General features: G+C 67.3%; 2 protein-coding genes, 1 long non-coding RNA gene and 1 other non-coding gene across 13 annotated transcripts; 1 reads left to right on the plus strand and 3 right to left on the minus strand.

Moving 5' to 3' along the window:
• Positions 1 to 399: 399 nt before the first annotated feature.
• Positions 400 to 15,468, minus strand: WDR90 (WD repeat domain 90). Of its 8 annotated transcripts, none has more exons than XM_038540908.1 (43): positions 15,403 to 15,467; positions 15,064 to 15,155; positions 14,810 to 14,986; positions 14,624 to 14,732; positions 14,335 to 14,505; positions 14,082 to 14,172; positions 13,907 to 13,974; positions 13,554 to 13,645; positions 13,278 to 13,475; positions 13,128 to 13,190; positions 12,856 to 12,924; positions 12,237 to 12,347; positions 12,012 to 12,157; positions 11,882 to 11,939; positions 11,408 to 11,526; positions 11,156 to 11,299; positions 10,942 to 11,072; positions 10,754 to 10,870; positions 10,293 to 10,528; positions 9,973 to 10,112; positions 9,637 to 9,767; positions 9,093 to 9,223; positions 8,598 to 8,801; positions 8,277 to 8,405; positions 7,907 to 8,037; positions 7,789 to 7,829; positions 7,514 to 7,645; positions 7,218 to 7,400; positions 6,784 to 6,881; positions 6,159 to 6,261; positions 5,867 to 5,988; positions 5,518 to 5,677; positions 5,245 to 5,429; positions 4,989 to 5,157; positions 4,763 to 4,874; positions 4,450 to 4,621; positions 2,271 to 2,393; positions 1,948 to 2,122; positions 1,727 to 1,857; positions 1,476 to 1,619; positions 1,283 to 1,402; positions 1,114 to 1,198; positions 400 to 774 (listed from the first exon to the last, which is right to left on the minus strand). In XM_038540908.1, exons 1-43 carry the CDS (start codon positions 15,410 to 15,412, stop codon positions 575 to 577), a joined length of 5,523 nt encoding a protein of 1,840 aa, XP_038396836.1. In that variant the 5' UTR covers positions 15,413 to 15,467; the 3' UTR covers positions 400 to 574. The 8 variants fall into 8 exon arrangements, with proteins under 8 accessions (XP_038396836.1, XP_038396835.1, XP_038396834.1 ...); XM_038540907.1 differs by having other exon boundaries at positions 2,283 to 2,393; positions 14,058 to 14,172; XM_038540906.1 differs by having other exon boundaries at positions 14,058 to 14,172.
• A 476-nt stretch (positions 15,469 to 15,944) lies between these two features.
• MCRIP2 (MAPK regulated corepressor interacting protein 2) lies at positions 15,945 to 20,908 on the minus strand. Of its 3 annotated transcripts, none has more exons than XM_038540929.1 (5): positions 20,778 to 20,908; positions 20,587 to 20,704; positions 16,882 to 17,009; positions 16,581 to 16,647; positions 15,945 to 16,318 (listed from the first exon to the last, which is right to left on the minus strand). In XM_038540929.1, exons 1-5 carry the CDS (start codon positions 20,827 to 20,829, stop codon positions 16,303 to 16,305), a joined length of 381 nt encoding a protein of 126 aa, XP_038396857.1. In that variant the 5' UTR covers positions 20,830 to 20,908; the 3' UTR covers positions 15,945 to 16,302. The 3 variants fall into 3 exon arrangements, with proteins under 3 accessions (XP_038396857.1, XP_038396856.1, XP_038396855.1); XM_038540928.1 differs by having other exon boundaries at positions 16,546 to 16,647; XM_038540927.1 differs by lacking the exons at positions 15,945 to 16,318; positions 16,581 to 16,647 and adding exons at positions 17,505 to 17,704; positions 17,841 to 17,980.
• Positions 20,909 to 22,814: 1,906 nt separating this feature from the next.
• Positions 22,815 to 25,381, minus strand: LOC119876376. Its single transcript, XR_005360996.1, has 2 exons — positions 25,167 to 25,381; positions 22,815 to 24,130 (listed from the first exon to the last, which is right to left on the minus strand). It is a non-coding gene; the product is annotated as an uncharacterized LOC119876376 (long non-coding RNA).
• Positions 25,382 to 25,488: 107 nt separating this feature from the next.
• On the plus strand, positions 25,489 to 25,559 carry TRNAG-CCC. Its single transcript has one exon. It is a non-coding gene; the product is annotated as a tRNA-Gly (tRNA).
• Positions 25,560 to 25,787: the final 228 nt, after the last annotated feature.

A 25,787-nucleotide genomic window follows, 5' to 3' on the forward strand; every position in this document is an offset into this window, starting at 1 on the left:
GCGTCCCCGCTGTGCGGTGGCGCCCCCGGGCGGGCACTCTGGGCACTGTAGGCCTGCGCCGGGGAGGGCGCTCGGGGCTGGGCGCTCCGGGCTGGGTACTCCGGGCACGTGCTCTGGCCTGGGTGCTCCGGGCTGGGTGCTCCGGGCACGCTCTCTGGGCTGGGTGCTCCGGGCACACGCTCTGGCCTGGGTGCTCTGGGCTGGATGCTCTGGGCACGCTCTTTGGGCTGGGTGCACCACGCTGGGTGCTCTGGGCACACGCTCTGGGCTGGGCGCTCCGGGCACGCGCTCTGGGCCCACACTGTGGGCTTAGTGCTCTGCAGAGCTGGTGCCAGGGGTTTGGTGGAAGCTGAGCTAGGCCCAGGCAAACAGGAGCCTGGAGGGACCAGCTGACAAGGCCAGGATGCAAGGGTCACGTTTATTTGAACTTCACGAGGCAGACACAGAAGAGCTCTCAGGTAAAGAACAAACAGCACCCCCCTAAGTTCAGGGTCTTGACCCACACAGGCCCCTGCACCGTGGAGAGACCCAAGCCTTCCTGGCTCCGCAGGAGGCCCTCGGCCGTGCCAGCATCTCAGCCAAGCAGGGGCCCTGAGCCTGAGGCCCCACCTGCGGCCCAGGGCCCTGCGACTTCCCACACCAGGATCTCACTGTGGGCGGCGGAGAAGAGCAGCCGGGCGGACGGGGCAAACCTGCAGAGCTGCACCAAGTCATCGTGGCCAGCGAAGTCCTGCATGGTCCCCGACTCACAGTCCACCAGCCTCAGCACACGCTCTGTGGGCAGATGGCACGGGGCTGCGTCCAGGCAGGCAGAGGGCCTGGGGTCCCCCACACCAGCACCCCCGCCTGTGACAGCAAAGGCAATGGGAGGCCTCTCAGCACCCAGGTGCCGTCAAGGCCCCAAGCTAGGCCGCTGAGTCCCTCTGTTGAGGCCCTGGCACCCCACACCCCTCATCGCCTGACCCTGTGAGTTCCCTGGGGCGTGTCCTTACCCCACTTCCAGGATGAGGACCTTGGGGCACTGAGGGGAGAGGGAAGTCTCAGGTGGAGATACGAGAGAGCCCGCTTGGCTCCACTCAAGACAGGCTGGAGTCCCGCTCCACCAAGACTCACCAGCAAAGCCAACGGCCACAAGGCGGGCTCCGGGGGACAGGCTCAGGGACACGGCAAAGAAAGGCAACGGGATCCTCTCCACCACCTGTGGACGGTGAGCGTGAGCCTCGTCTCCCCAGCCCTGGTCCCTCGGGCTCCCAGCACCACCTGGGGTGGGGGGTACACGTGCCTGCTTCTGGTGCAGGCTATAGAAGACCACCTCTGGACGCACGCCGAGGCCCGCACACACCAGCAGGGACCCGTCCCAGGGGCAGAAGGCAACAAGAGATGACGGTGGTTGGCTGGGACCCTGTGAAGGGACGCAGCACGCTGTGGTCCGGGGGACAGGCACTGCCCCCGCCCCTGCTGCCCCCAGAACCTACCTCCATGAGGGTGGGTGACGGGGAACTCAGCCAGTCCACGAGCTCACAGTGGCCCTGCGGCCAGTTGGCGGCCCAGACACTGATGCGCTGGTCTGAACTGGCCGCCAGCCACAGGTCGCCCCACTGCGCCCCAAAGTCTCCATGCTGGAGGTGGGTAAGGCCGGTGGATGCCCCCTGCCCTGCTCCACCCAATTTCCTCCCCTGCCCGCGTCCCCTAGGCCAGGCCCTGCCGGCTCATGAGGCCACCTCACCTCTTTGCTCCTGCTCTGGACAGTGGAGATCAGAGCACCACGGTGGTCACTCAGTACACGGAACGTCATCCCCGTGCGGGGGCGGCTCACGGCCACAAGCCCATCCTTGTCTCCGGAGAGGATGGTCTGACCTGTGCCAGGCAAGGCCAGTTACCTCGTGAGCCCCCCGGCCCCAGCCCCAACGTGCAATTACTGTCGGCCTGTGGGCCCCCGCCGCTCACCGTCAGCGGAGTAGGCGATGGCCGTCAGTGCAGCCCGGTGGGGGTGCATCTTGAGTTCCATTGCAATTCGGGAGATGCTGAAGACTCGCAGCGTGCCATCACTGTAGCCCGCTGCCACCTGCTGCTGCTCCGGGCGTGCACAGGAGGCAGGGCTCCAAGCCAGACAGAGGCAGCTCTGGGGAGCCCCAGGAGGGAGACATGAGCACTCCCCCGGGGGTGGAGGACAGGGGCTGAGCCCCACGGCTGGGACAGGCACTCAGGGAGGGTGTGGCGGCCAGGCAGGGTCGGGACAGGGTCTGGCTCAGCCCTGGTGCCCCCAGTACCTGGTTCAGCACCTGAAACTGGATCAGAAGCTCCATGCTGGCCAGGGACCACACACGCACACTCCCGTCATCGCTGCACGTGGCCCAGTGGGACGCGCTGGGGCTGAAGACCACCTCGTTCACCTGCAAGGAGCCAGCCCCCCGAGGCCACGCGGCCCTCAGGCACAGGGGAGACCCAGCACAGCCAAAGCTGTTTTTTGTTTTTTGTTTTTAATTTTTATTTATTTATGATAGTCAGAGAGAGAGAGAGTCAGAGACATAGGCAGAGGGAGAAGCAGGCTCCATGCACTGGGAGCCCGATGTGGGACTTGATCCCGGGTCTCCAGGATCGTGCCCTGGGCCAAAGGCAGGCGCCAAACCGCTGCGCCACCCAGAGATCCCGTTTTGTTTTTAAAGATTTCATTTTTTGAAGTGATCTCTTCACCCAGCATGGGGCTCAAACTCACAACCCCAAGATCAAGAGTCGCATACACTTCCCATTGAGCCACCTCTGCACAGCCCTGTCGGGCCCCAGCCACCTCCGTGGGCCATAAAGAAACCATCCTGGCCTGCCTCCCACGTGTCCTCACGAAGACCTGGGTGGAATGAAGTCACAGGAAGTCCACCGGCCAGACCCGATGGCTCACTTGCTAAGACCGTGAGCAAGTGACGGTGGCAGCTTGACACCATGGGATGCTGTGTCCCCAGAGGGCTGCAGACTGAAGGTTAGGGAGACAGCCCGGGCAGGAGCGCAGGCGAGAGGAGCCAGACGCCACACGCCCCACGGGAAAACAGAGTGGTCTAGTCTCGAACGTGAATTGCGAGGGGAAGCGTGAGCCCGTAATGTATCTTATTTAAAAAATAACAATTCAGGTCTTTGGCCGGGCAGCAACTGGCCTCCTGGGACTCAACCACGACCCCCGAGTCCGTTTCCCACAGGAGCCCCCGGGCTTGAGAAGCAGCAGCCACGTGTGGTCCTGGGCAGAGGGGAGCTCAGACCCTTGTCCTTCCAGACGAGGCGGGCATCGTGGGCGACCAGCAGCTCCGGCCAAGGCCCTGAACCCGAGTGCGCGCCAGCCAGCGGACGAACCACCCGATGTACTCTATCTGTGCCGGGACGGCACTTGGCCTTGACACGCACTGCGCTGCACAGGAACGCGCGAGGCATCGCACGGGGGCAGACAGAGGAACGTGCGCGGCACAGGCAGCCAGTGAGCCCCCGGGGCTGGGCAGGGCAACGGGCAGAGTGGTCACAGGGCTTCCTCGTGGGGACATGAAACGCCCTAAAACCTGCTGTGGTGATGGCTGTCCGAGTCTGTGACGACCACGCCACCTCAGGCTCAAGCGGGCAGAGCGTGTGGCACATCCTCGCCCCTTAACTTAGACCCGCCAAGCACAGGAAGCACCTACTGCTCGCCCACCTCAAGTTCAAGTTTCTTTGATGGCAACCGTTCTACCTGAACAACTGAACACGTTAAAGGAACAAAAGACTCGGGAGCCACCTGCAAGAACCCACCCCTGGGGAGAGATGGCGCTGGAGAGATGTGACGGGGGACAGCAACCCGGAGGAGGATGGACCCACGTGCCCACCGGCAGCTCACACAGATCCTCGCAAAGCCTGGGCCGCGCTGCTGGATGCCCATGGCCTGTGCCAGCGCTCAGGGACCTGGCCCGGGAGGGAGAGGGCCCGCCCTGCGGCGCCTGCCCCAGTCTCCCCTGGAGAAGCCCAGCTCGTGAGGCTGCCTCCCGCTCAGGATCAGGCCGGCAGTGCCTGCGACTCCCGCCCAAACACAGGGTCACTGTCCCAGGGCCAGCCGAGAGGCCAGCAGCCCCACGCACTTCCCACGGACAGACTGCCCCCGACCAGACGCTGCTCTGGCCTCTAGGGAACACAGAGCCGAGGGGCAGGTCCAACCCAGGTGGTGGGAGGTTCCAGCACAAGGAGCCTGGTTTTTTCCAACAAACAAATTGCAAGAAAAAAGTACCAACAGAAAAAGGACAGACGGAAAGGCCACACCGAAACCCCTGGGGGACACATGCGGGTCCTGCGTGGACCAGGAGACCAGAGAGCACGCAGCTCTCGGTGGCCCCGTCTCGGCCCTCCCGGACCACAGACACCCACAGCCACCTGACGGCTGCGGGGCCCGGGCTGGAGCACACGTGGCCTTCCGCCCTCTGTCCAGGCTGGAAATGCCCTCACCTTGCTCCTGTGGCCACTGATGAGGCGCGTGCTGCTGCCCTCCACCCAGCTGACGTACCAGAGCGTGCCCGCTGTGGTGCCCACCACGCCCATGTCCATGGTGTCGTGGAAGACCGCGCTCACGACGGCCCCGTCCAAGGTCAGCTCGCGCTCCATGAACACAGAGCTAGACCTGGGGTGGGGGCGGGGGTAGCGGGCTGAACGGGCAGCGGCGGCCCAGGGAACCCGGGGCCATGCCCCCACCCACAGCCCCCAGGCCCCTGTCCAGGACCCGGGGACCCCAGCACACAGGCACGCACACACGGCCGCTCACCTGGCCCGGGAGTCTTTGCACCTCAGCTCAGGCACAGCGCCCACGGCCCACAGGCGCAGCCGCCTTGTGTTGCTGCCGCTGACCAGCCGCGTGCCCGAGCACAGCAGCACTCCTGGAGGCGGGAGGCGGCATGAGCCGCTGCCCCTGCATCCCCAGCTTGAGCCGAGCCTCCCAGGAGAGGCCAAGCCCGGGCCGTCGGGCCGCGGGGGCCCTGCCAGGCACCCACCGATCTCGCCGTCGTCTGCCTCCCAGGCCAGGAAGCAGCGGCTGGCGCTGGTGTCCCACACGCAGACCTGGCCAGCATTGGAGCCACAGTAGAGCAGAGGGGCAGCCCCATAGCAGAGCGATGTCAGCTCGCCCGCCCCCAGCTCCTCAGGGAGGGGCTCTCGGCGGCCCTGGGGGACACAAGGACGGCACGGGTCAGCAACGTCCAGGGCCCCAGCCAGACCCCACCCTCGAGGACACGCCCCGCATCCTGGCACCTGGAGGCTGGCGTTGGGGCCACGCAGGAGCCACAAGGTGACAGCACATTGGCCCACGCAGGCCAGCTCGCCAGCATCCCATGGGTTAAATGCCACTCCATGCACTGGCTCCGGGAGGCAGGTAGCCGACAGCAGCTCACAGGTGGCCATGCTCCACAGGGCCAGAGTGCGGTCACCGTAGTCCCCTGGCGAAGACGCATGGGATCAGCAACCCCCGGGTCCCGGGACGGGCAGGGCCGTCCAGGGGCCACCGTCCCTCCACAACCCACTGACCCAGTGTGACAAGCAGCTCGTCGTCTGGCGAAAAAGCCAGGGCTTGCACAGCAGTGCTGTGGTAAGAAATGAGTTGCCGGCAGGAGCCCCCCGGCACGTTCCAGATGCGGATCTGGCAGCAGGAGGCGGTGCTGCCGCAGCCTGAGGCAGAGGCCAGGACCTGGTGGGCAGGAGGGTGGGCGGTCAGCGGGGGGCCGGGGCCCGCAGGCCCATCGGGTGCTGGTGGGAGGGGAGGCCGGGACAACGTCCCCGTCCTGCTGTGGAGCCGAGAGCCAGCCCCGGTTCTCGGGCATCTAGGCTGAGGCGAGCACATCCACCCCGGGTGTGCTGCGGGGGCGCCGGCCAGCACCTGGGCATCGTGGCTGAGGGCCAGCGTGGAGATCTCCTCGGGGTGACCAAGCCAGTGCTGCTGCGCGCCAGAGTGCAGGTCCTCCACCACCACCAAGCAGCCACTCGTGTAGGCAAAGAAGCCTGTGCAGGGAGGGTACCCGTGAGCCACTGCACCGGGCCCACGCGCGTCCGAGGCCACAACACAGCATGCCACGAGGAGGGCACGGCTCGCTCGGGGACTCCTCCCTGCGCCGGCCCCCACACGCACAGCTCCCGTGCTCTCCCTGAGCTAACGCAGCGCGTGGCCCCACCTGTGTCTGGCTTCCACACCACGTTGGCCCGCCCATTCCCGTTGTAGCCCATGACCGCCTTCAAGAGCAGACGCTCAGCACTGCCACGGGAGACGGAGGCACTCTGCAAGGACACGCGCAGGACGCTGGGGCGCCGCGATGGTGCCTGCCCTCCCCGTCAGCCTGGGCCCTGGGATAAACCCTCGGCAGATGCAGGCTCCCGGGAGGAGACAAGCGGTAGGAACACGGGCCCCACAACCCACACAAGAGGCCAGCGGAGCTGGGGGGCGGGAGGCAGCTGGAGCGCAGGGTGGCCAGGGGAGGGCAAAGTGGCCCGGGGTGGTCTTGGGAGGGCACAGGGCCAAAGGGGAGGGCTCGACAGGATACCACCTGGGGCCGCTCTGGGGGCAGCAGGACAATGAGAGCCTTGGCCAGCCAAGCCAGAGTGCAGCACACGTGGACGTGTGGCCTGCATGGGGACGGCCACCAAGATCTACGTCAAAGCCCTGTCACCGAAGCTGTGAGCTTTGGGAGCCGCCCCTGGGACATCCCAGGAAACCGAGTTCCCTCAGGGAGAAAGAACACACCCAGAAACGACGGGGCCATGACCCCCACTCTGGGCCTGTGAGGACCCGCCCCGACTGACCTTGGGTAGCGAGGAGGTCTTGTAGCGTGCCACGAAGTGCTTGTAGCAGTCTGGGCGAGCAGAGGGACACACCTGGGCTTTTCTGGTGCCCTGAGCACCTGACGGGAAAAGAAAGAGGCCTCGAAACATCAAAGCACCCGTGACTGCTCAGAGACCCCTCCCCACACGCGGTCACCGGGCACCACCGGGTGGGACACGTGTCTGCCCCACAGCAGACACGGCAGCTCAGAGGGCCCAGGTGCCACGCCCCACCCCTGGCCTGGCCCCGCTGTGGCCTCAGGCTGGCCGCCTTGCCCTGCAGTGAACACAGCTCAGCTCAGGGCAAACCTCAGCCCACAGGGCAGCTGGGCCTCCCTTAGACCCCTGGAGCCCACGAAACACCATGGTCGGTCATGAGTGTCCCTGCCACAACCTGCTGCCCCTCTTCTGCTTACTGGGCCAGCCATGGGGGTGGGGATGCATGCTGAGGCCCCGGGGGTCCCCTGGAGACCCCCAGACCCCGTCTCCAGCCCCGCTGGCCTCCTTCACCAGCACGGGCAGGCTCGAGCCCTGACGGAGCCCCTCGGGGATGTGGCTCTCCTCCGAGGGTCCTTCTTCATCTGACCAGGAGAAAGCACCTGGGGAGATGGAGGAGACGAGCAGTGAGAGGAAGGAGCAGAGCTCCACGGCCCCTGCCCCCCCACAGGCCTGAGGGAAGCACGCGGACTCCGGGGCCAGGCCCCACCCTTACCGTCATCATCCCTGAGGAGTCCCGCACAGACGCCCAGCTGCAGTGGGGACGCCTGCGATGGCTTAGGCACCTGCTGCCGGGGGAGCCCGTGGGCCCCGGACACCACGTCCTCCAGCTGCCTTGCATCTGGGCCTGAAGACAGAAGCAGCCAGCCTGTGCCATGCACCCCAGGTGTGCACGAGGGCCCCCAGAAAGGAAGGGGTGCTATGCCACCCGCAGACAAGGCCAGCACCGGAGACCGTCACAAAGCCCACTCACAAGGTGGGGCCACTCACTAGCCTCGCAGGTCGGGGGTGCCCCAGGTGAGTCTCCAGCACTGCAGAGGCAACGAGAGATCAGGTGGGAAGGGTGCAGCAGAAGGCCGACGGGAGCAGGCCAAGGGCAGGCACTTGCCTTCCTGGAGGCGACCTCTCCAGGGGGCCCAGAATGTCCCACAGGAAGATGGCATCCCCCACACTGAGGAGCCGCTGCTGGTCAGGGGCGAAGGCCACAGCTCGTACGGGCTCTGAATGGCCGATATACACCTGGGGGCAACGGGAGTCACGCACAGGGGCCGCTGAGGCGCAGCAGGGACACCATGGTCCTTCCAGCGCTGGCACATGCTTCAACCTGGCGGACGTAGCCCGCAGACCCGGCTGTGGGCCCCCCGACCCGCCAGACCGGGGCGTGAGGAAGAGGCTCTCAGGGCTGCCAGGCCGCAGCAGGCACAGGGATGTCGGGGTGGTCCGTGCCCGCCTGCCGTGCCCCAGCCTGCGGCACCCACCTGGCAGCCTGGGCAGGCCTGCGTCGGGTAGTCCCACAACTTGATGGCGCGGTCCGCGGCCGTCAGCAGGAAGCGGGCATCCCTGCTGAGAGCCAGGGAGGGGCAGGCCCCAGAGTGGACAGCTGGCAGCTGCAAGAAGCGTTCTCGTCAATGAAGGAAGATCAGAAACCACAGACCTGCAGACAGAGTCTCCCTTCTGAGAAATGCCACCTCTCAGGAGCAGCAGGTGTCCAGGGCCTCCCCATCCTCGAGGCACCGCAGGCACTAACGCTAGAGCCCAAAGGAAAGAGGTGAAGCTGCAGACCGCGGCCCTGGGCTCACCTCCCGAACCACGCGGCCCGATGTGCTGTCCAGCACAACGACCGTGCTCGACGAGGTGGACACCAACAGGTGGCCAGGGGGTCCAGGGCCAAAGCAGAGGGCCACCGCCGAGGCCAGACGAGCGCTGGCCAGGTCCAGGGCACGGACATCCACTCGCAGCAGCTGGGGGAGAGCCGTGAGTGGCTGCCGGGCACAACCTGCAGGCTGAGCGGGGGCCCCAGAGCCAGAGCACAGGTGGGCAGCTTTGGGCGCCCCGTGGCACCCCTGCCTGCCTGTGGCTTACACGTTCTGTGGGAGTCGCGACCCCGAGGCTCAGATCCTCTCTGGGGTGAGCACGGCCTCCCACCCGCCCCTAGCTCCCTCCCTCTCCATGCGGGGCCCTCCCTGACTCCCTCTGCCCTGCTGGGACCCAGGGCAGCGTGGGACGGCGCGGCAGGGCTGTCTAGATCTGCCGGCCAAGCCAGCGTGACAGACAGAAGGCTCTGGCCGACTCACCTCCTCTAGCGAGGCCGCGTTCATAACAGTCACCACGTACTTGGAAGGGCCCACGAAGGCCAGCAGGTGGCTGTCCCCGCTAAGCACCAGGGCATTGGGGGTGGGGTGGGCGTCCCGGCACACCACGTTAGCTGCCGGCAGCGCGGGGGCACACGGTCAGCTGGGTGGAGGGGGCGCCCACGGGAAACACAGGTCCGGCCCGAGCCCACCCCCAGCTGTGGGGAACTCCACACAAGAACCGTGCACAGCCCACAGAGCCCGGGCACAGAGCGGCGCGACACCAGCGAGCACAGCTACTGCTGGGGCAGGTGGCTCCCCTGGATTGGGCTGGCCCAAGTTACAGCGGCCTCGAGGGGAAACAGATGCCCCGGGTGACCCGACCCCCACCGACTGCTCAGGCCGGTCACTGCCTCCGAGGGCACGGACCTTCCGTCCTGGGGGCGGTAAGCCCTAAAACCACACTCCAGCTACAGGCGAGCCCCACCCCGTGGGGACCCGACAAGGACACGGTCGGGAGGCTGGATGGGCAGCACAGGGTTCTGACCTGCTACACGCAGCACGCGACACTGGGTGGCGGCGCAGTGGTACTGGGCCAGGGTGCCCGAAGAGCAAGAGCTGAAGAGGAGGCTGCCGTCGGGGCTGGCGGCCAGGCCGGTGACAGGGCCTTGGTGACACCTGCACCACAGGAGGAGAGCGTCGCCCCGGCCGTCAGCTGCACCGTCCCAGACCTCTCACGGCCCAGCTCACCCTGGCGGAGTTGCCCCGGGCAGCAGACGGTGGGGGCCCTGTGGACGGCCCTCCCTGCCCTGCCCAGCCGCCCACGCACCACCTCAGCTTCCAGCACTGGCGTCTGTGGGGCTGCAGACAACCGGGCACCCACCTGTGTGCTGCCAGGACCTCGGCAGACTCCAGGCTGAAGGAACGGACGGCCCCGCTGCTGAAGCCGCAGAATAAGGCTGGCCGCGTGGGGTGGAAGGCGACGGTGCACGGGGCCTCCTCGGGGGACCTCAAGTCATGAAGCTGGAGGACGGATCCGTGAGGGCGCGCAGAGATGGGGCCAGCAGCTGGCCTCCAGAGCCTGGGAGCCGGTCGCTCCGGGGCGCCCCCATGGACCCTCCCGTGCTCCACGTCTGCCTCCCCCCCCACACCACGGGCACTCATACCCTACCCCTGCCACGGCGCCCTCTGGCCATGCCCCACCTGCTGCAGGGTCGCCAGGTCCCAGACGCGCACAGTGTGGTCCTGGGACACGGTGGCCAGCTGCCCATGGCTGCACTCGGTGGCCAGGGCCAGCACCGGAGCAGTGTGCGAGCGAACCAGCACGCGGTACTCCCGGGATGGCACATCCAGGAAGCCTAGGTGGCCCAGAGACGTGGCGGACAGCACACGCAGACCATCTGGGCTGACGCGCACCCAGGTGACTGGCCCCTCATGCTCTGCGGACAGGGCGGCTCCGTGACCTCCCGGGCTCCCCCAAGACACAGACGAGCCCGCAGCCTGCCGCTCCATGTCTGTGCGCTAGGGGAGGCAGCTCCCTGCTAACCACCGCTCCTGGGTTAGGGCTCCACCCCCGGAGCCCGGGACTGACCCCTAGCCAGGGGATGGCCCAGGGACACGGCCCTCCCACAGCAACGCACGGCAAGATGGCACAACAGGCCCACCTGCCTCCAGGAGCACAGAAGAGAAGTCCAGCGGCCAGAGGCGCAGATAGCCGTCCTCGGAGCCCACGGCGCACGTAGCCTGGGATGTGCTGAGGCTGCTGATGGAAATGCCGGGGCCTAGGGAATTGAGTAGGGTGAGCCCACCGCACCCGGGCTACTGCCCGCCACGCAGCAGGGGACCCACATACCCGAGCCGAAGGTCTGCTTCTGTGACACAGGGCTGCCAGGCGTCCACACGGGCAGGAGACGGCGAGCGTGCCGCACGGCCATGTGCTGGTGGTCGATCTCCAAGATGTGGCCACTGCGGCCGCACACGTAGCTGCTCAGGGAGGCAACGAGTGAGGGCCGAAGAGGCGGGTGGGAGCAGGACGCAGGTGTTACGGGAGCGAGGGCAGGACTCACAGCATATGGCCATCGTGGGCCGGCCCGAAGGCCAGGTCGGTCAACTCCAGAACACGGTGCTCCCCCAAGTCCACCGGGCAGGACCGCAGCTGCCCCCCTCGCAGCCGCCACAGCCGCACGCTGCCCTGCCCGCACGACGCCATCCTACAAGGCACAAACGTGATGCTATGGGTGGTCCCCGAGCCAGGGAGGGGCAGGCTCGGCCCCCATCTGGGCCCACGAGCTGCCAAGGCCTCATCCCCACAGGGTCACCTGGTTTCATCAAAAAAGGCCACCTCGAACGCCTGGATGTCAACCCCGGTGTGCGTCTTCGCGAGAAGAACTGGCTCACCTCCTCGCCCCACCTGGGCCGTGCCCCAGGCCACCACCACCTGCAACAAGCCCGTACTGGGTGCCCGCAGTCCCCCCAATCCGCCTGGCCTCTGCCCACCAAAACCCACAGGTGTACCCCTGGGCTTGCACATTCCAAGGTGGACGCGTCTGAGGAAAGACGAACAGATGCCCCCAGTACCCCTGACTTCAGAAAGGCTGACACGTCGCCGCGGTCAGCAAAGACGGCAAAGGGTAGCCTCAGCACCGACTCTACCCGCCAGGCCGGAGAACGTGAGGCACCACGTGCTGCACTCAGGGCAGGGGCTCCGGCAGGGGAGCGCCGCTTCCTAGGCCTTCTGGCTGCCACCCGCACCCTGGCACCAGCTGCCCCGCCTCCCCGAGAGGCCCCGTTACCGTCCTTCCCTGCCGGTCCTTGCCGACCCCACAGAGCAGCGCCCCGCCGCGGGAGAAGCTGCGGATGGACAGAAAGCGGTCAGCGTGGCTGCGGCCGGCCCCCTGGCCCCGTCAGAGGCCCCACGCCCACCTGAGGGAGCAGAGCGTGTGGGCCGGGCTCCGGAACAGGGACAGGCAAGCCCCGGTCCCGAAATCCCAGAGGCGCAGCATGCTTGAGGGCCGGGCCTGGGCCGAGGCCAGCAGCACGTTGTCCCCATCCAGCGCCAGGGCAGAAACCTACAGGAGGCGGCAGTGTGACGGGACGGCCTGGGCCAGTGGGCACAAGCCTCCCGCTGCAGGGCCGGTGGCACCTCACCTTGTCAGTGTGGCCGAGCAGGCAGCGCTGCTCCCGGGTGTCGGTGCGCAAAACGACGACGACCGCGTGGCAGGGATACACCACAGCAGACCCGTCCTTGGTCCACAGGGCCTGCGTGCGGGGCCCAGAGGCTGACGTCACAGGCTCAGGCCTCTGGCCTCCCCCAGCCCAGCACACCCCACCCTGTGCCGGGGGCACACACACGAGGACCTCCTGCAAACCCCGTCTGCACGACCACAGACGCTGGGGCTGAGGTGAGGCAGGACCCACAGACACTGGTCTGCGTTCAGAAGGACCCGGCAAGCACAGAGCCATAGACCTGACATCGGTGCCACGCCAGCTCCACACGCCGGACAGGCATCAGAGGCTCACAGGACACGGGACAGCTCCAGCTCCCGGGCCCCCGCCAAAGCCGCCTGCACTCGCGACACAACAAACAGGCCCAGCCCCAAGTCGCGCGCAGACCCGAGCAGGCGGCCATCCCTGGCTTGAGAAACTCGGGCCTGAGGAAGCCTAGACGTGCAGACGTGCCTAGCCACCTAGGGGAGACACAGGGCTCTCCCTGCCCCCCTCCACGGAACTGACACACACAAGCCAGCGGCAGCTCTGCACCCCTCACCCATTTGGTGCTGTGGCCCCCGAAGCCAACGACGCCCTTGAGCCTCAGGATTGGATCTGGGAGGAAGCTCTGAAACAGGCAAACCCGGGGAGACCGCAGGAGGTGAGGCCGCCTGCCACAGGGACCGGCCAGCCCACACTAGCTGCTCCCCCCAACACAGCAGAGTAGCCCAGGGGGCTTCTGCCAACTGCCACTGTGCCAGCCCCCGAGGACCCCGGCTCCTGCCCCCGCCTGCAGCGCAAGGCCTCCAGGGGTCAGCGGCTCGTCCTTACTCTTTTTTGGAAGGGATGCTTGGCCAGGGCCACCTCCTGCTTGCTCTGCTTTCCGCCGAAAGGCTGGAGGATGACAGGTGATCAGAGGCCCAGCAGCCCTTGCACACCCTCGTCAAGGCCCCACCCGCCTCCCTAGGAGTAGGCACTAACCTTATGCACGGCCACATCCCCCCGGACCGCGGGCTCCACGGTCGGCTTAGGGGCAGACACATCATCACCGTTGCCAGCTGCGTGCTTGTGCCTGGCGTGTGCGGGGGCCGAGGGCTCGCTCCCCGTGGGAACCTCTGAGGGCTCACAGAACAAGCTGACCTCTGGAAGGGGCCTGGGCACCGAGGGGGCCTGGCAAGGCTGCAGGAGCACAGAGGCCGTCAGCACCCTGAGGCCACCACCCTCCGGGCCTGTGTGCAAGGGCGCAGGAGCACTCACGGCTATGGGGCCCGCGGAGGGCGCCCCGTCCTGGGCGGCACTGCTGGAAGCCCCGGGGTGAGGGAGAAGCCGCGGCACACGCCCCAGGAAATCTGGAAGGGAGCAAATGGCCACAGAAGCCACTGGGCACAGTACCCACCGGCCTGCAGAGAGCGTGGCCGCAGGGCCTCACCCACCGCGCCCCCAGGTCCCAGCTGGCACCACAGCTGCAAAGGCTGAGAACACCAGGCCCCCCACGCAGCCTCCCGCGTGTCTGGCACCTCAGGACGGCCCGAGGCTAGCCAGCCGCAGCCTCACACGGCGTCACCACCCCCTCCGAGAGCCTCCGTGCCCCTTGTGACCCCCAGGCCCACCTGCCTCAGGAGGAGAGCGGCTCTCCTGAACCGGCCCGGGAGATGCTTCTGAGCTGTCGCTTGGAAACCTGGCCAGGCAGAGACGGTCCGGGTCCAGGGGCCGCCCTGACCTCCCTCCGCCGGCCCCCTGGGGACGGGCAGAGCCGCTCACCGGATGTGGACATAGTGGTCGTACCAGCTCTCGTCCTCAGGCACCGGGAAGGCCATCTCTCGAGGCACAGGTGTGACACGGAGCCTCGCCCGCTGGGCCTCAGCGACTGTAAGAGCTACGGAGAGCAGAGCTGGTCCAGGAGGGAAGGCCACCCAGCTCCCTCTTCCACCCGAGGTGAGTCCCGAGGGCAGGGCCACCCGCCCAGCCACCGAGGCTCCGGCGCCCCCACGAGCCCTCGGGAGGACGGCAGACAGCGGGCAGGTAGGCTGTAGCTCACTGGGGTCAAAGCACAGGTCGCTGGTGTAGAGGCTCTTCACGAGCAGGCTGGCGCACAGCTTGACGCTCTTGAGGTGGCCGTAGCGACGGTTTACGTAGACCAGCAGAATGTTGCGCAGGTCGAGCTGCAGGCACGTCCAGCGGGCATCAGAGGCGCCGACCCTGGTCCCCCCTGCAGAGCGCAGCCGCCGTCAGGCCTTGGGTGTCCGCGCTCCACCCGGCCGGCTGCAGTCGCCTGGGCCCGCCCCTCCCTGACCCGGTGGCCTGTCCGTGCCCCGTCCGCATGTCACCTTTCGTGGCTGCCCCAGCCCCACAGATGAGGGGGAACTGAAGCCACGTGGCCGTAGACTTGAATTCCTTGAACAGGTTGGAGAAGGACATGCGGACGACCTGGCCGTCCTGCAGGGCAGCGAGCGTGAGGACATGCGGGGACAGGGATGGGGAGGCCGCGCCTGGTGCCCACTCCCGCTCAGCACCTTGGTGGCCACATCCAGCTGGATGATGAAATGCTTGCCGGGCAGGGGCCTGAAGAGCACGTACAGGTAGCGGCCCGTGAGCCCCAGAGACTGCATGCTGGTCCCGGGGAGCTGGATGTAGCCGCCGGCGGACGGGGCGTCCCGGATGCGGTACACGGCGCAGCGCAGGCTCTTGTCCTAGGAGACAGAGAGGGGGCGGGAGGGGGGGCCACGCGGCCTCGCCAAGCCCAGGTCGCGGGCAGGGCCCCACTCACGGTCACGGCGGCCACGTCGCCTTCCCTGCTGCACCGCCTCCACTCCCCCACCCTGCAGTGTCGGAAGACGTTCACGAACGGGCGCTGCCAGGCTGCGGGGCAGGGACGGGAGGGTCAAGGAGGGTCAGGGCGGGTCAGGGCCTGGGGGGCCTCCTGGAGGGCAGAGCTGGGCCTTCGCCCCACCGCCTGGACACTGGACTCCGGTCCCCGCCCCGCCCCCCCCGCCCCCCCCCCCGTTCCCTCCAGCTCCCCGCCCCCGGGTCCCCCCAGCTCCCCGCCGCCTGCCCCCAGCCCCCCTGCCCCCCAGCCCCCCGGGTCCCAGGCCCCGAGCGCCGCTACCCTTCGCCATGGCGCCGCCGCTCGCACTTCCCGCCTCGGCCGCGGCGCTCACGCAGGGCACGCAGCGCGCTTGGCAACGGCCGCCTGGCAACGGCGCCCCTGCCGCGAGCTCGCGGCGGCGTCACGTGACCCGGGGACGGGGCCACGGCCACGTGACGGCGCGGGGGCGGGCTGGTGAGCGGAGCGGCGCGGGTGCCCCTGCGAGGCCGCCGCGGGAGCTGGGGGGAGCGCGCCCCGTCAGCCCGGCTTGGCCCCCCGTGTCCCCCGGGGCACCGGCAGCGCAGCCCGCGCTCTGCTCCGCGCCCCACCGGCCTGGGCGGCGGGGAGGCCCGAACCCCGATTCTGCGCCCCGGGGCCCTCCCCGCGCTGGCGGATGCGGAGCCGGGGACCAGGCTGGGCGCACCGGGCAGCCCGAGGAGAGGCCGCGGCCGGCGGGCCCCGGGAGGCCGGAGCTGGGCGGAGCGGCAGCCCCGAGGCAAGGAGGCGCGGCCTAGCTCACGCGGACCTTAACCCCCACGCGCCAAGGAAAGGCCACTCACAAGGGCAGTTTTTCAACTTTATTAGCCTACAGCTCCTCCCTGCCGGCCGCAGGGGCTGGTCCCTGGGCACAGTGAGCAGAATTGAGGTCAGATTCGGCCCCCGGCAGCGTGGCACAGCTCGTCCAGGGGCTCAGCAGGTGCAAAAGTCCGAATGCTGGCACTTCAGGTGTGGCCGGCTCCTGGCCAGACTTGGGGTGAAGCGCGGCCTGCCTCGGCGGCAAAACGGGGCGCCACGGTCTTCTCCTGGCGAGGGGTCTGCCCCTGGGCAGGGCTGAGCCCTGCACGGCAGCATTCCTCACAAGGCAGCTAGGAGCAGTTCGTGATCCTGGCCAGGAACTGCTGCGCCCACCACTCGTCCAGGTCAATGGGCACAAAGTCTGTGGGCAGAGTAGAGGGCTGGGCAGTGATGCCGCCTCCCGCATCACTCAGCATCTCCCCCTTGGAGCTGACCACAGGCCCCTCACCCAGACCCTGAGGTAGCAAGCAGTAGGAAAAAGCAGGTCAAGTTCAAGGGCCCTCCCCAACCCCCTAGGGCTAGAACCCAGCGGTCTGGTCAGGGTTGGAGGGAGTGGAGGGGACTCCCTGAGAGCAGGGGAGGGCTCACTCTGCAGCCGGGGGTTGGGGGTCTTCTCCACGTACTGCACAGGCCTGGGCCCACTATGGCCAGTGGGGCCACTGCCCAGCTGCTGCTCCACTTGCTGCCAAGCTGTGGGGAGAGGGCAGTCGGGCTGAGCCAGGCCCCCAGTATCCTGTCTCCCGCCCAGGGCTGGGTGGCCACCCTGGACCCCAGCCAGGAAGTGGGAGTAGGAAGCCCACCGGACCGTCATGGGACACACAGGGGGATGGCTTAGGAAGAGCCAAGACCTCCAGTTACTTTGAATCAGGTCACAGTGGGGAAGAGGAACAGGCCCCAGGCCCCAGCCTCAGGCCTCGACACTACCTTCGGACACAAACCGGACGTTTTCCTCATGGGCCAGTGTGTAGGTCTCTTGGGCTCCCTCAAGGGACGGAGACGTGGCAGGGGGCCGCCGGCCGTTCACCCGGTTAAACACAAGCCTTGGCCCCGAACTGCGGAGGACGAGCTGGTCAGCAACTGTCCTATGCCCTGGTGATGCCTGGCAAAGCTCCAAGAGCAGCTTCAGCCCCCCCCCCCCCCCCCCGCCCACCATGCCAGGCCAGGCCCAGCCTGGGCACTTCCTTGAACTTCAAGGCAGCTGCTGCTGCAGTGGTGGCCGAGGCCTCTCTCCTGCAGGCCCAAGCCCTGGGCAGCTTGATTCACACCGGCCCTGTGTCCAGACCCCCAGCAGGGCTCCATGCTCAAGGCACACAGGCGCTCCTCCACGGGTCTCTCGGGCACCCCTACTGCACCTGCACCCCACCTCCTCAGGACCAGCCAGGCCTCCAGCAACCCATGTTCTGGTATGAGCTACAACCGGACCACTCCGACCCAACCACAATTGGCCAAGCACAATTCGAGGCCATCTTCTCCCCCCACAGAAGCTTCTCCATCTCACCAACGTCCCCAGTGTGGAAGGACCCAAACAAGAAACAGGCCATCTGTACCCTTCCCGCTTCCTGGCTGCCTCAGGCTCCATGGGGACGAGCCCTAGGTGATGGTCTGACCAGACAGCACTTCGCCACTGAGTGGGGAAGCTGTGACTTCAACCCCAGCCCATCCCTGCAGGTCCCAGACGAGGCCACACTCTTGCCCAGGGGGTGGGAATGCCGAGTGAGGAGATGGGATGTCCAGGGTGCCGCTGGGCCTGTGTCAAGGATCAGAGGGCAGTGGGGGGGGTGGGGGGTCCCAGGGCAGCGATGGGCTGTCCCTGCTGGCGGCAGCAGCCTAGCCCTGCACACACAAAGCCCAGGATGGGGCCGTGGAGGGAACGGGGCCCACACCTACAGCAGGAGGTGGGAGCCGGGAGTCCTGGGCTGCACGTGCCACTCCGCCAGGCACTCGCGGTCCCGCCGGCCTGCTCGCCTTCCTGGGCTCAGGTGCCCCACCGCCGCTCGGGGGTCCTCCTTGGCTGAGAGGGGCACTAAAATAAAGAGGAGTGTCTTGAGGGGCACCTCCCGCCAGCTCCAGGCCAGCGGAGAAAATGGGGAGGGGGGGGCTCCACTCAGGCTGCACCCACCGGAGGGTGGGCAGCTTTGTCCTCAGCTCGGACAGCCCTTGCCTGCCCCCCGCCCCCCAGCCGGCAGACTCCACCAAAGTGCAGGCTGGACATCAAAAAGGGTGAACAAAAGGGAATTGCAGCCATGGGCTGTGCATCACGGGGACCAAGGTGGCGGCCTGACCCGGCTGAGCAGGGGCCCCAGCAGGCAGGCACCCCCTAACCCATAAAGGATCCTCCAGGGCCCTCTGGATTCAAGGGCACTGGCTCAAGTGTGCACCTGTGGCTGAAGGCCACACTGTGCCCGCTCAGGGAGGCTGCCTGGAGGCAGGCTTGGTGTCCCTGGTCAGCACCCATTTGGGCATCCTCGCACTCGGCCTCCTCTCTGACCCCTAAGGTAAACGGCCCACCCATTCCCAGCCCAGGGCCCTGAGCTCAGCAGGGAAGTGACCCGCCCAAAGTCACATGCTGTAAATGGGCAGTAGTCCCAGAACTGAACTGCACACCTGCCCGACCTCAAGGCCCATGACTAGAGCTCCCAGGCCACCTCCCGGACCTGCTCTCCTGACCGTGGGGCGGGGGGGGGGGGGGGGGGTGTCACACGGCGCCATTTTATCTTCTTCCCAGCAATGGACATGACCTCCACTATCCTCTGCTGTCCCACGCTGGGAGCAAGAGCCGCTGAGCCACAACCCCAGCCTGCGTAATTAGCAGGTCAGCTGCTTGGCCGGAGCACCTAAAAGTGCACCAGGCACCAGGTGTGGGGGATGCAGCGGGGGCCCAGACACCCCCTCTCATGAGCAAGTCAGGGTGAGGGGTGCTGGGTAGTAAAAAACCACTACCGAGGAAAAACTAGAGAAGGTGGATAGGAAAGCGGGTGGAGCCCTTTTGGAGGGTGGCCCCCTGGGAAGGCTCAGGGGGGAGGGAGGACCCACTGGCCGCTTTGGCCTCCCAGCAGGGTCTTTTCAAGGCCACTGGGGCTGGGAGGGGGCAGCCCCGGAGGAGGGTGTGACCTCAGAGGGAAGGGGTGTCTGTTCACGCCCCAGGGAGGCGCAGAAGGCCCCCGGGCGCACAGCACTGCGGCAGGCTGGGCCTTGCACTCCCGTAGGCCGGGCTTGTGGGCACCCTCCCGACCTGGCAGGCTGCAGTGTGTCCAACTGGCTAAGGGCCAGCGGAGAGGGCAGGCGAGGCTCCTGGGGGCCTTAGGAGCTCTACGCATGTGCTTCCCTGGCACTCCCCAACCCTGCCACGGATACACCCTGATTTCATCAGCAACGGGACTCTGTAGAGGGAGGTGCTGTGCTTCTCCAGGTGAGAGGGTGGGGGGCACCCTGGACCACTCTGCTCCCGGGTTCTCTGCCCGGGTGAGCCGTGGTGGCTCTACACCTAAGTGTGCTTTGCTCTGCTGGGCAGTGGGGCAGCCGTGAGCACCAAAGCCGAAATCACAAGACAATATTTTAGCACAGCCTGGGTCTCAGGAGCTGCCCCGGAGGCCCTGCTCACCTGTCTCCCCAGGGCACACCTGTGATTGGCCTAGAACGTTCCCATCACTAGGATGCAGCCTCAAAATGTCCACATGCCCCCAGCAGAAGGTCCCGGGGTAAGGGCCTCAGCCCAGAAAGATCCCCACAGGCTGCCCCCACCCACCCCCGCAGGCCCCATCACCCGCGCCCTCCTCAGCGCCCTCCTCAGCGCTGAGTCAGGGGCCCTGAGCCGGCAGCCCTATCTGCTCCCCCGCCCACAGCCTAGCCCGGGAGGCCTCAGGCCTTGTGGGCCTGGAAGAAAGCCCCGGGTCCAGGAGATGCGGAAAGTGAAACCAAAGGTCCAGAACTGAAACAAAAAAGGAACCGGCTCAGCTCCGGGGGATGGGGGCCGTTGACCTCCCCGTCAAGGTCACGTGGAGGCCAAATTGGCCAGGACTGAGACTCCTAAGGCCGGAGGCTGCATGTTCCCGCGAGGCCCCAGCATCCGTGGGAGGCCTCCCGTGGCAGCCAGGGTGCTCTGGGTGAAGGGCACAGGAGGGCGGTGCCTGGGCGGGGGGGGGGGCGGGAGGGGGGAGCCACGTGCACTTGCTCCCTCCGCAGGCTGGGCAAGGCAGGCTGGGCAAGGCCGGGGCTGGCAGCCTCCCGCGGGGCGGGAGCCAGGCGGCCTTCGGGCCAGCACCCTGGGAGGTTTTGCTCCCGCCTTCCCGGGCAGCTCGCCTCCAGCCGTGGCCTCGCCGCCCAAGGTCGCCCGGGGCACGGGAGTCGGCCGCGTGGAGTCCTCCGGTCCGGGAGCCGCTCCGCCGCCTCCGCGCTCGGGCTCCGCCGTCCCAGGGGCCAGAGTGGAGCGGGGCCTCGTGCTGTGCCGCCCGCCGGGAGGCCAGGTACCAGGTGCGACGGGGCCCGCGGCCCGCGGCCCGCAGCCCCGAGCCGCCCTCGCAGGCGGGGTCACACGCCCCGCCCCGCGCCCGCCCCGCGCATGTGGCGGGTCTCCGCGAACCTTCCCCAAGGTCAACCGCTCAGTCCCCGGCGGCCGCCCGCGCGTCTCACCTCGACAGGGGCCAGGGTCCCGGCGGCTGCGCCCGCGGGGCCGGGGGGGTCGGTGGCGCGGGCTGCCGGCATTTCAGGAGCTCGCCGAGCCGGCTGTCCACTTGCTGCTGCGGGGGACCTGCGGGCACCCGGCGCGTCAGCCGCCGCCGCGCCCCCCGCGCCCCCCGCGCCCCCGCGCCCCGCCCGCGCACCTGTGCGGCGCTGCGCCACCAGCTTGCTGGGCCCTTTGCTGATGGTGTACATGGTGCGGAGGGGCCGCCGCCCGCGCTCGCCGCTGCGCGCCCTGCCCTGCCCTCCGCCCGCGCTCCGCTCTGCGGGGCCCGGGGCGCGGCCCCTTTAACGGGCGGCCGGCGCGGCGGGAGGGGCGGGCCCGCTACACGCCCCCCGGCCCTTAAAGGGCCCGCGGCTCGGGCGGCGCTGGGGCCGCGCTCCCGGCGCCCCACGCGCAGGGCCCGCACCGGGGGCGGGGCCAGGGAGCCGGGGGCGGGCCCTGCGGCGGGCGGGGCCGGGCGGGGGGAGCCGCGCTCGCCGCAGGTCCGGGAGCTGAGCGCCCACCCGGCGGCCCCGGAGGCGGTGCCCTCCCGAGCGGCGCCCCCGGGGCCTGTGGGCCCGATACCCCCTTGGGCTCCACGGAGGCCGCTCCTCGTCCAGCATCTGGTCGCGTCCGGTCCTTACCATGCCCACCGGCGCCCCAGGAAGCGGCCCACCCACAGTGGGGCTCTGCGATCCGCTCCCGCGCCGCCGCGTCCACGGGGCCCGGCCCCGTCTGCGAGCTGTGCCCCAGGGCGCCGTGGGGTCCCGGGGCCCAAGCAGCCCGGCTCCCCCCACGCCGCGAGCAGATTGCGCAGGGGGGCGGGGCGTGACGGCAGGAAGAACTCCCTCCCCACCGCCCGGGGCAGTGTCCCTCCCCAGCGCTCCCCAGGCACCGAGTGGGGGCGGTCCCCAGGCCTGCTCAGCTCCTCCTCCGCGGGCTTGCAGTGGGGCTGGGCTGGGGCAGGCCTTCCAGCCTGAGGGGAGTGAGGGCTGCCCCCCAGGCAAAAAGCACGTACGGCGAGTGCTGGCCTGAGCAGGCCCCCCGGCAGGGCGCAGCACTGCCTCGGCTCACCTGTGCTGGCCCTTGGCCTTGAGCGCGGCTCCAGCTCCCACGCCCCCAGGAGGAGAGGCGCAGACGGAAGGGCCCCCAAGGTGACAAAAGCTCTGAGAGCACCTGCTCCCTCGGGCACAGCCCCGGGCCTGCAGGGGCCTCCAGGACAAGACTAGGGCCCGGGATGGGCGAACAGGCCCTGCCTGCAGGCCAGGCGTAAGGTCAAAGGTTGGATCCAAGGACGCCTGGGTGGGTCTACCTTCGGGTCAGGGTCTGGTCCCAGAGTCCTGGGTTCAAGTCCCATATCAGGTTCCCTGCAGGAAGCCTGCTTCCCCTGTGTCTGCCTCTCTCTGTGTCTCTCATGAGTAAAATCCTCATAAGAAAAAAAAGGTTGGGTCCAGAGCCCTGAGCTCAGGGGAGAAGCAACTGAGCACCAGTGATGCTGGCAAGTGGGAGGAATGTGGGGGTGCGCACATGCCCAGGGGTCCACGGGATAGCTGATGGAGGAGGAAGGGGGGTGCAGACAGTGACGGCCCTCTCCCCCAGAAGGGCCTTCCCGCAGCACGCCTCCTGGGTCACACCCTGGCCTGGGGGTCTGACCTTCCCCACACTACAGAGCCCTGGAAGGCAGGTTGGTCATGAAGCCCCTGCAGGAGCCAGTAGGCTTCCCCACGGCTGGAGAGATTGGGAAGATTGGGAACCTAACCCCGAGCTGGAGCAGGGACCTGGGGGTGGGGCCTCCCCCTCCCCCGCCCCAGGCAAGCAGGAAGAGAGGCAGGCAGGGTGAGAAAAGGCCTTGGTGTCCCAGACCCCAATTATCATAATAAAAATAGTGTTTTCCTGTCTTTCTGAATACGACACTAAAACCCTATCTGAGAGAGAAGAAAGTGGTTTCATTCTAAGTTTCTCCTTCTGAAATCCACGCCCTCAGCAACCCAGACTGGAGGACCGGCCTCTGCCAGTGGAGGGGGGGCCAGCGGACCCCAAGGAAAGGTGCGGCTGCGGGCTCCCGCTGCCGTCTTCAGGGATTGCTTCACCATTCCCAAACCCAAGTGCGCTAGGTTGAGTGGTGGCTCCAAAAATACGTCTACTGGGGACCTCAGAATGTGACCTTATTCAGAATAAAGGTCTTTGCAGATGTAACTCAGGCAAGGTTTCATGATAAGGCCATCCTGGACCAGCATGGGCCCTAACTCCAGTAACGTGTCTTTGAAGGAGAAATGAGGGGGATGTTTGGACACAGGTACAGAGAAGACTAGGTGATAGTGGACGCAGAGGTGGCCACAGGCTGGACAGTGCCTGCAGCCTCCAGCAGCTGCACACGGTGACAGAGCGTCTTCCTGGAGGACCTTGGGAGGGAGCAGACCACTTTATCTTGCACTTCTGGTCTCCAGAAGTATGGGGAAATAAACTTCTGTTGTTTCAAACCACTAGGTTTGGGGCGCTTTGTCACGGCAGCTGTAGGAAGCCAGCGAATGAGGCGCAGTGGCCGTGGGCAGCCGGGCAGGGGAGCTCCTGTGTGCTCACGGTGCGGGTGGACACTCACTGGAGGTGGCCCGGCCAGTACCCTGCACACAGGGCTGGAGGAGGCTCCGGAGGGCTGCATGGGAGCTGGGCTTCCCCTCAGGAGAAAAACTCCAGGAGGCCATGCAGCACAGGCCGTGGGGGGGGGGGGGGGGAGACATTCCCAGGCGCCCACTGTCGCAAGTTCACTGCGAGTCCCTGGCCCTCCCAGAGTCCGACAGACATCTGGAAAATGTGTGTACAAGTAGTCACACGCGTGTGCAAGTACTCACACACTGCAGACACCGAGGGCCAGGCTTCTCTGGCTGAGCTTGGGGGGGCGTGTTGTGCGTGGGTAGCTCGCGCAGCGTCCAGCCCACAGTGACCAAAATGTGGCAAGTGCTGGGGGGGGGGGCGGAGCAGGGGAGGAGACCTGCTGAGTATGTAGGTCTCGCCCGAGGCCCGAGGCAGGGCCATAGGACCCGGGAGCAGGAGACCGGCCCATTGGGTTTGAGCCTGAGGTAAAGTAGAGCAACACTGTGCACACAACACGGGCACCGACGCGTGGGGTGTCCGCAGCCAGCCATCCTCCTCCTCCGCGGGCACCCAGCGGGCATCCTACGATTTCACTCAGTCCTGACACTGCTCAAGGGCAGGCCCCGGGACTGAGGGCCTTGTCCCACGAGCCCACCCCCACCTCAGAGGCCACCCACAGGTCCAGGCTGTCAGCCTGCTGCTGGCCCCCCAGCTGTAAGTCGGGGTTCTCACGACCCCCTTCTCCGGCCGTAATTTGCTGGGACGGTGGGGATCCCTGGGTGGCGCAGCGGTTTGGCGCCTGCCTTTGGCCCAGGGCGCGATCCTGGAGACCCGGGATCGAATCCCACGTTGGGCTCCCGGTGCATGGAGCCTGCTTCTCCCTCTGCCTGTGTCTCTGCCTCTCTCTCTCTCTCTCTGTGACTATCATAAATAAAAAAAAAAAAAAAAAAAAAAAATTTAAAAAAAAATTTGCTGGGACGGCTCACAGACGTCGGGGGAACACCTCACTTAGGTTTCCTGGTTCATCGACTTGGCAACAGCAGATGAAAGACATCCATGGGGGGGCTGGGGGGTGGGAAAGGGGCGTCGAGCTTCCAGACCCGCCCCTCCCGGCACCTCCACGTGTTCCCACCCGAGGCTCCCAAACCCCTGCACCTCGGGCTTCTGCAGAGGCCCCATGGTTGACCAAGGCGCTGGTGCTGGGCGGGGTGTGCACCCTTCTGATCACCAGCCCACAAGCTCCGAGAGTCATGTGGTCGGTGTGAACCCAGGTAAGGGGGCAAGGGGCTTGTTCGGAACCACCGCACAGGCTGCTCACAGCCTCCGCAGGTCGAAGGGTACAGGGAACTCCCGGCCCCGCCGACACACCAGGTGGAGGGAAGCACAACGTGATTCATGCAAGGAAGCTCTGGGCTGGGAAACGGAAAGCCCACGGTAGGGTGGTCAGGTGCACAGTGCCGGGGACGCCTGGAGGGGGAGGCCCGTCCAGACCAGCCAAGCCTACACCACCTCCCCACCCTGCGCTGCAAGCCCGCCCCCCTCGCCCGCCCCAGCCCACACCCCGGCCCCTCCCCGGCGATCACGGCTAAGCCTGCGGCGGGCCCATCCTCTGAGCTCCGGCCAGAGGGACGTCGGGTCAGGGGGGCTCCTTGAAGGACCGCACAGGGCAGGTAAGCTAGCCCCCAGCCTGCACGGCAGGGCCTGGGACACAGGGGCCCGAGGCTGACAACAGGAAGCACCCCTGGACATCAGATAGGGTCCCGGCTTGATCCGCGGGTCACCGACCCCCTCACGACGTCCCCGAAGCCTGGGCTAGCGCCGGTCAACTCGGAGTCACGGGGAAGCCCCGAGCCCCACGGGGTCCCCGCTGCAGGCCCGCCTCCGCCCCGCCCCCAGCTAAACCCCGCCCACCCGGTACCCGGTCGCGGCCACGCCCCCAGCGAAAAGCCCCGCCTACCAGGAACCCGGCGGTGGCCAAGCCCCACCGCCTCCGACCGCCCGGGGTTGTCATGGTTTCCAACGCGCAGGCGCGAATCCAGCCTACCCCCTACCTCCGCTCCGTGCTCTGTAGTGCTGGAGGCCCAACCGACACCTCTAGTCTCCGCTCCCGAACGCGGACCCGGCGCTCCCGCCCCCGCCCCGCCTCCGTCCGCGCCGGCCGACTGCCAGGCGTCCCGGCGGCCTCCCCGCGGAGCAGCGCGCATGCGCCATGGTGCTTCTGCGCGCGGAGCGGTTGCATCACAATCCCTTAGGTCTCGGGGGCGCCCTGATTGCTAACAGCGCCGCTGGTGTAGTGGTATCATGCAAGATTCCCATTCTTGCGACCCGGGTTCGATTCCCGGGCGGCGCATCAGTTTTCTTTACTTTTTTCTTTCATTCTCCTTATCTCAACAAACTAATTTGAACTAACGACACCGATTTCAAAAGGAAAGAAAACCAGAAACGACGAAACACCCATTTCGGTGCTGAGCCAACGAAGTGGTTTCAGAGAAAGGGAGAATGACACGCGCCCTGAAGATACCGGGGCGTCCGTGGGCCCCTGGGTGCGGAGCCGACGGTCACCCGTAAGCCAGCGCCC

The sequence above is a fragment of the Canis lupus genome, chromosome 6 (genome assembly GCF_011100685.1).
Source record: "Canis lupus familiaris isolate Mischka breed German Shepherd chromosome 6, alternate assembly UU_Cfam_GSD_1.0, whole genome shotgun sequence".
Lineage (NCBI taxonomy): Eukaryota > Metazoa > Chordata > Mammalia > Carnivora > Canidae > Canis > Canis lupus.

Coding starts and splice junctions, on each gene's coding strand:
- WDR90 (XM_038540906.1), bottom strand. Junction 12,158..12,236: donor TGCTCGGCCACACTGACAAG/GTGAGGTGCCAC, acceptor CGCCTCCTGTAG/GTTTCTGCCCTGGCGCTGGA. Junction 11,300..11,407: donor GCCTTTTTTGATGAAACCAG/GTGACCCTGTGG, acceptor TGTGCCTTGTAG/GATGGCGTCGTGCGGGCAGG.
- MCRIP2 (XM_038540927.1), bottom strand. CDS start 20,829: ATGTACACCATCAGCAAAGGGCCCAGCAAGCTGGTGGCGCAGCGCCGC. Junction 17,981..20,586: donor GGACCCTGGCCCCTGTCGAG/GTGAGACGCGCG, acceptor TCTTTATTTTAG/TGCCCCTCTCAGCCAAGGAG. Junction 17,705..17,840: donor GCTCCCACCTCCTGCTGTAG/GTGTGGGCCCCG, acceptor TCCTTGACACAG/GCCCAGCGGCACCCTGGACA.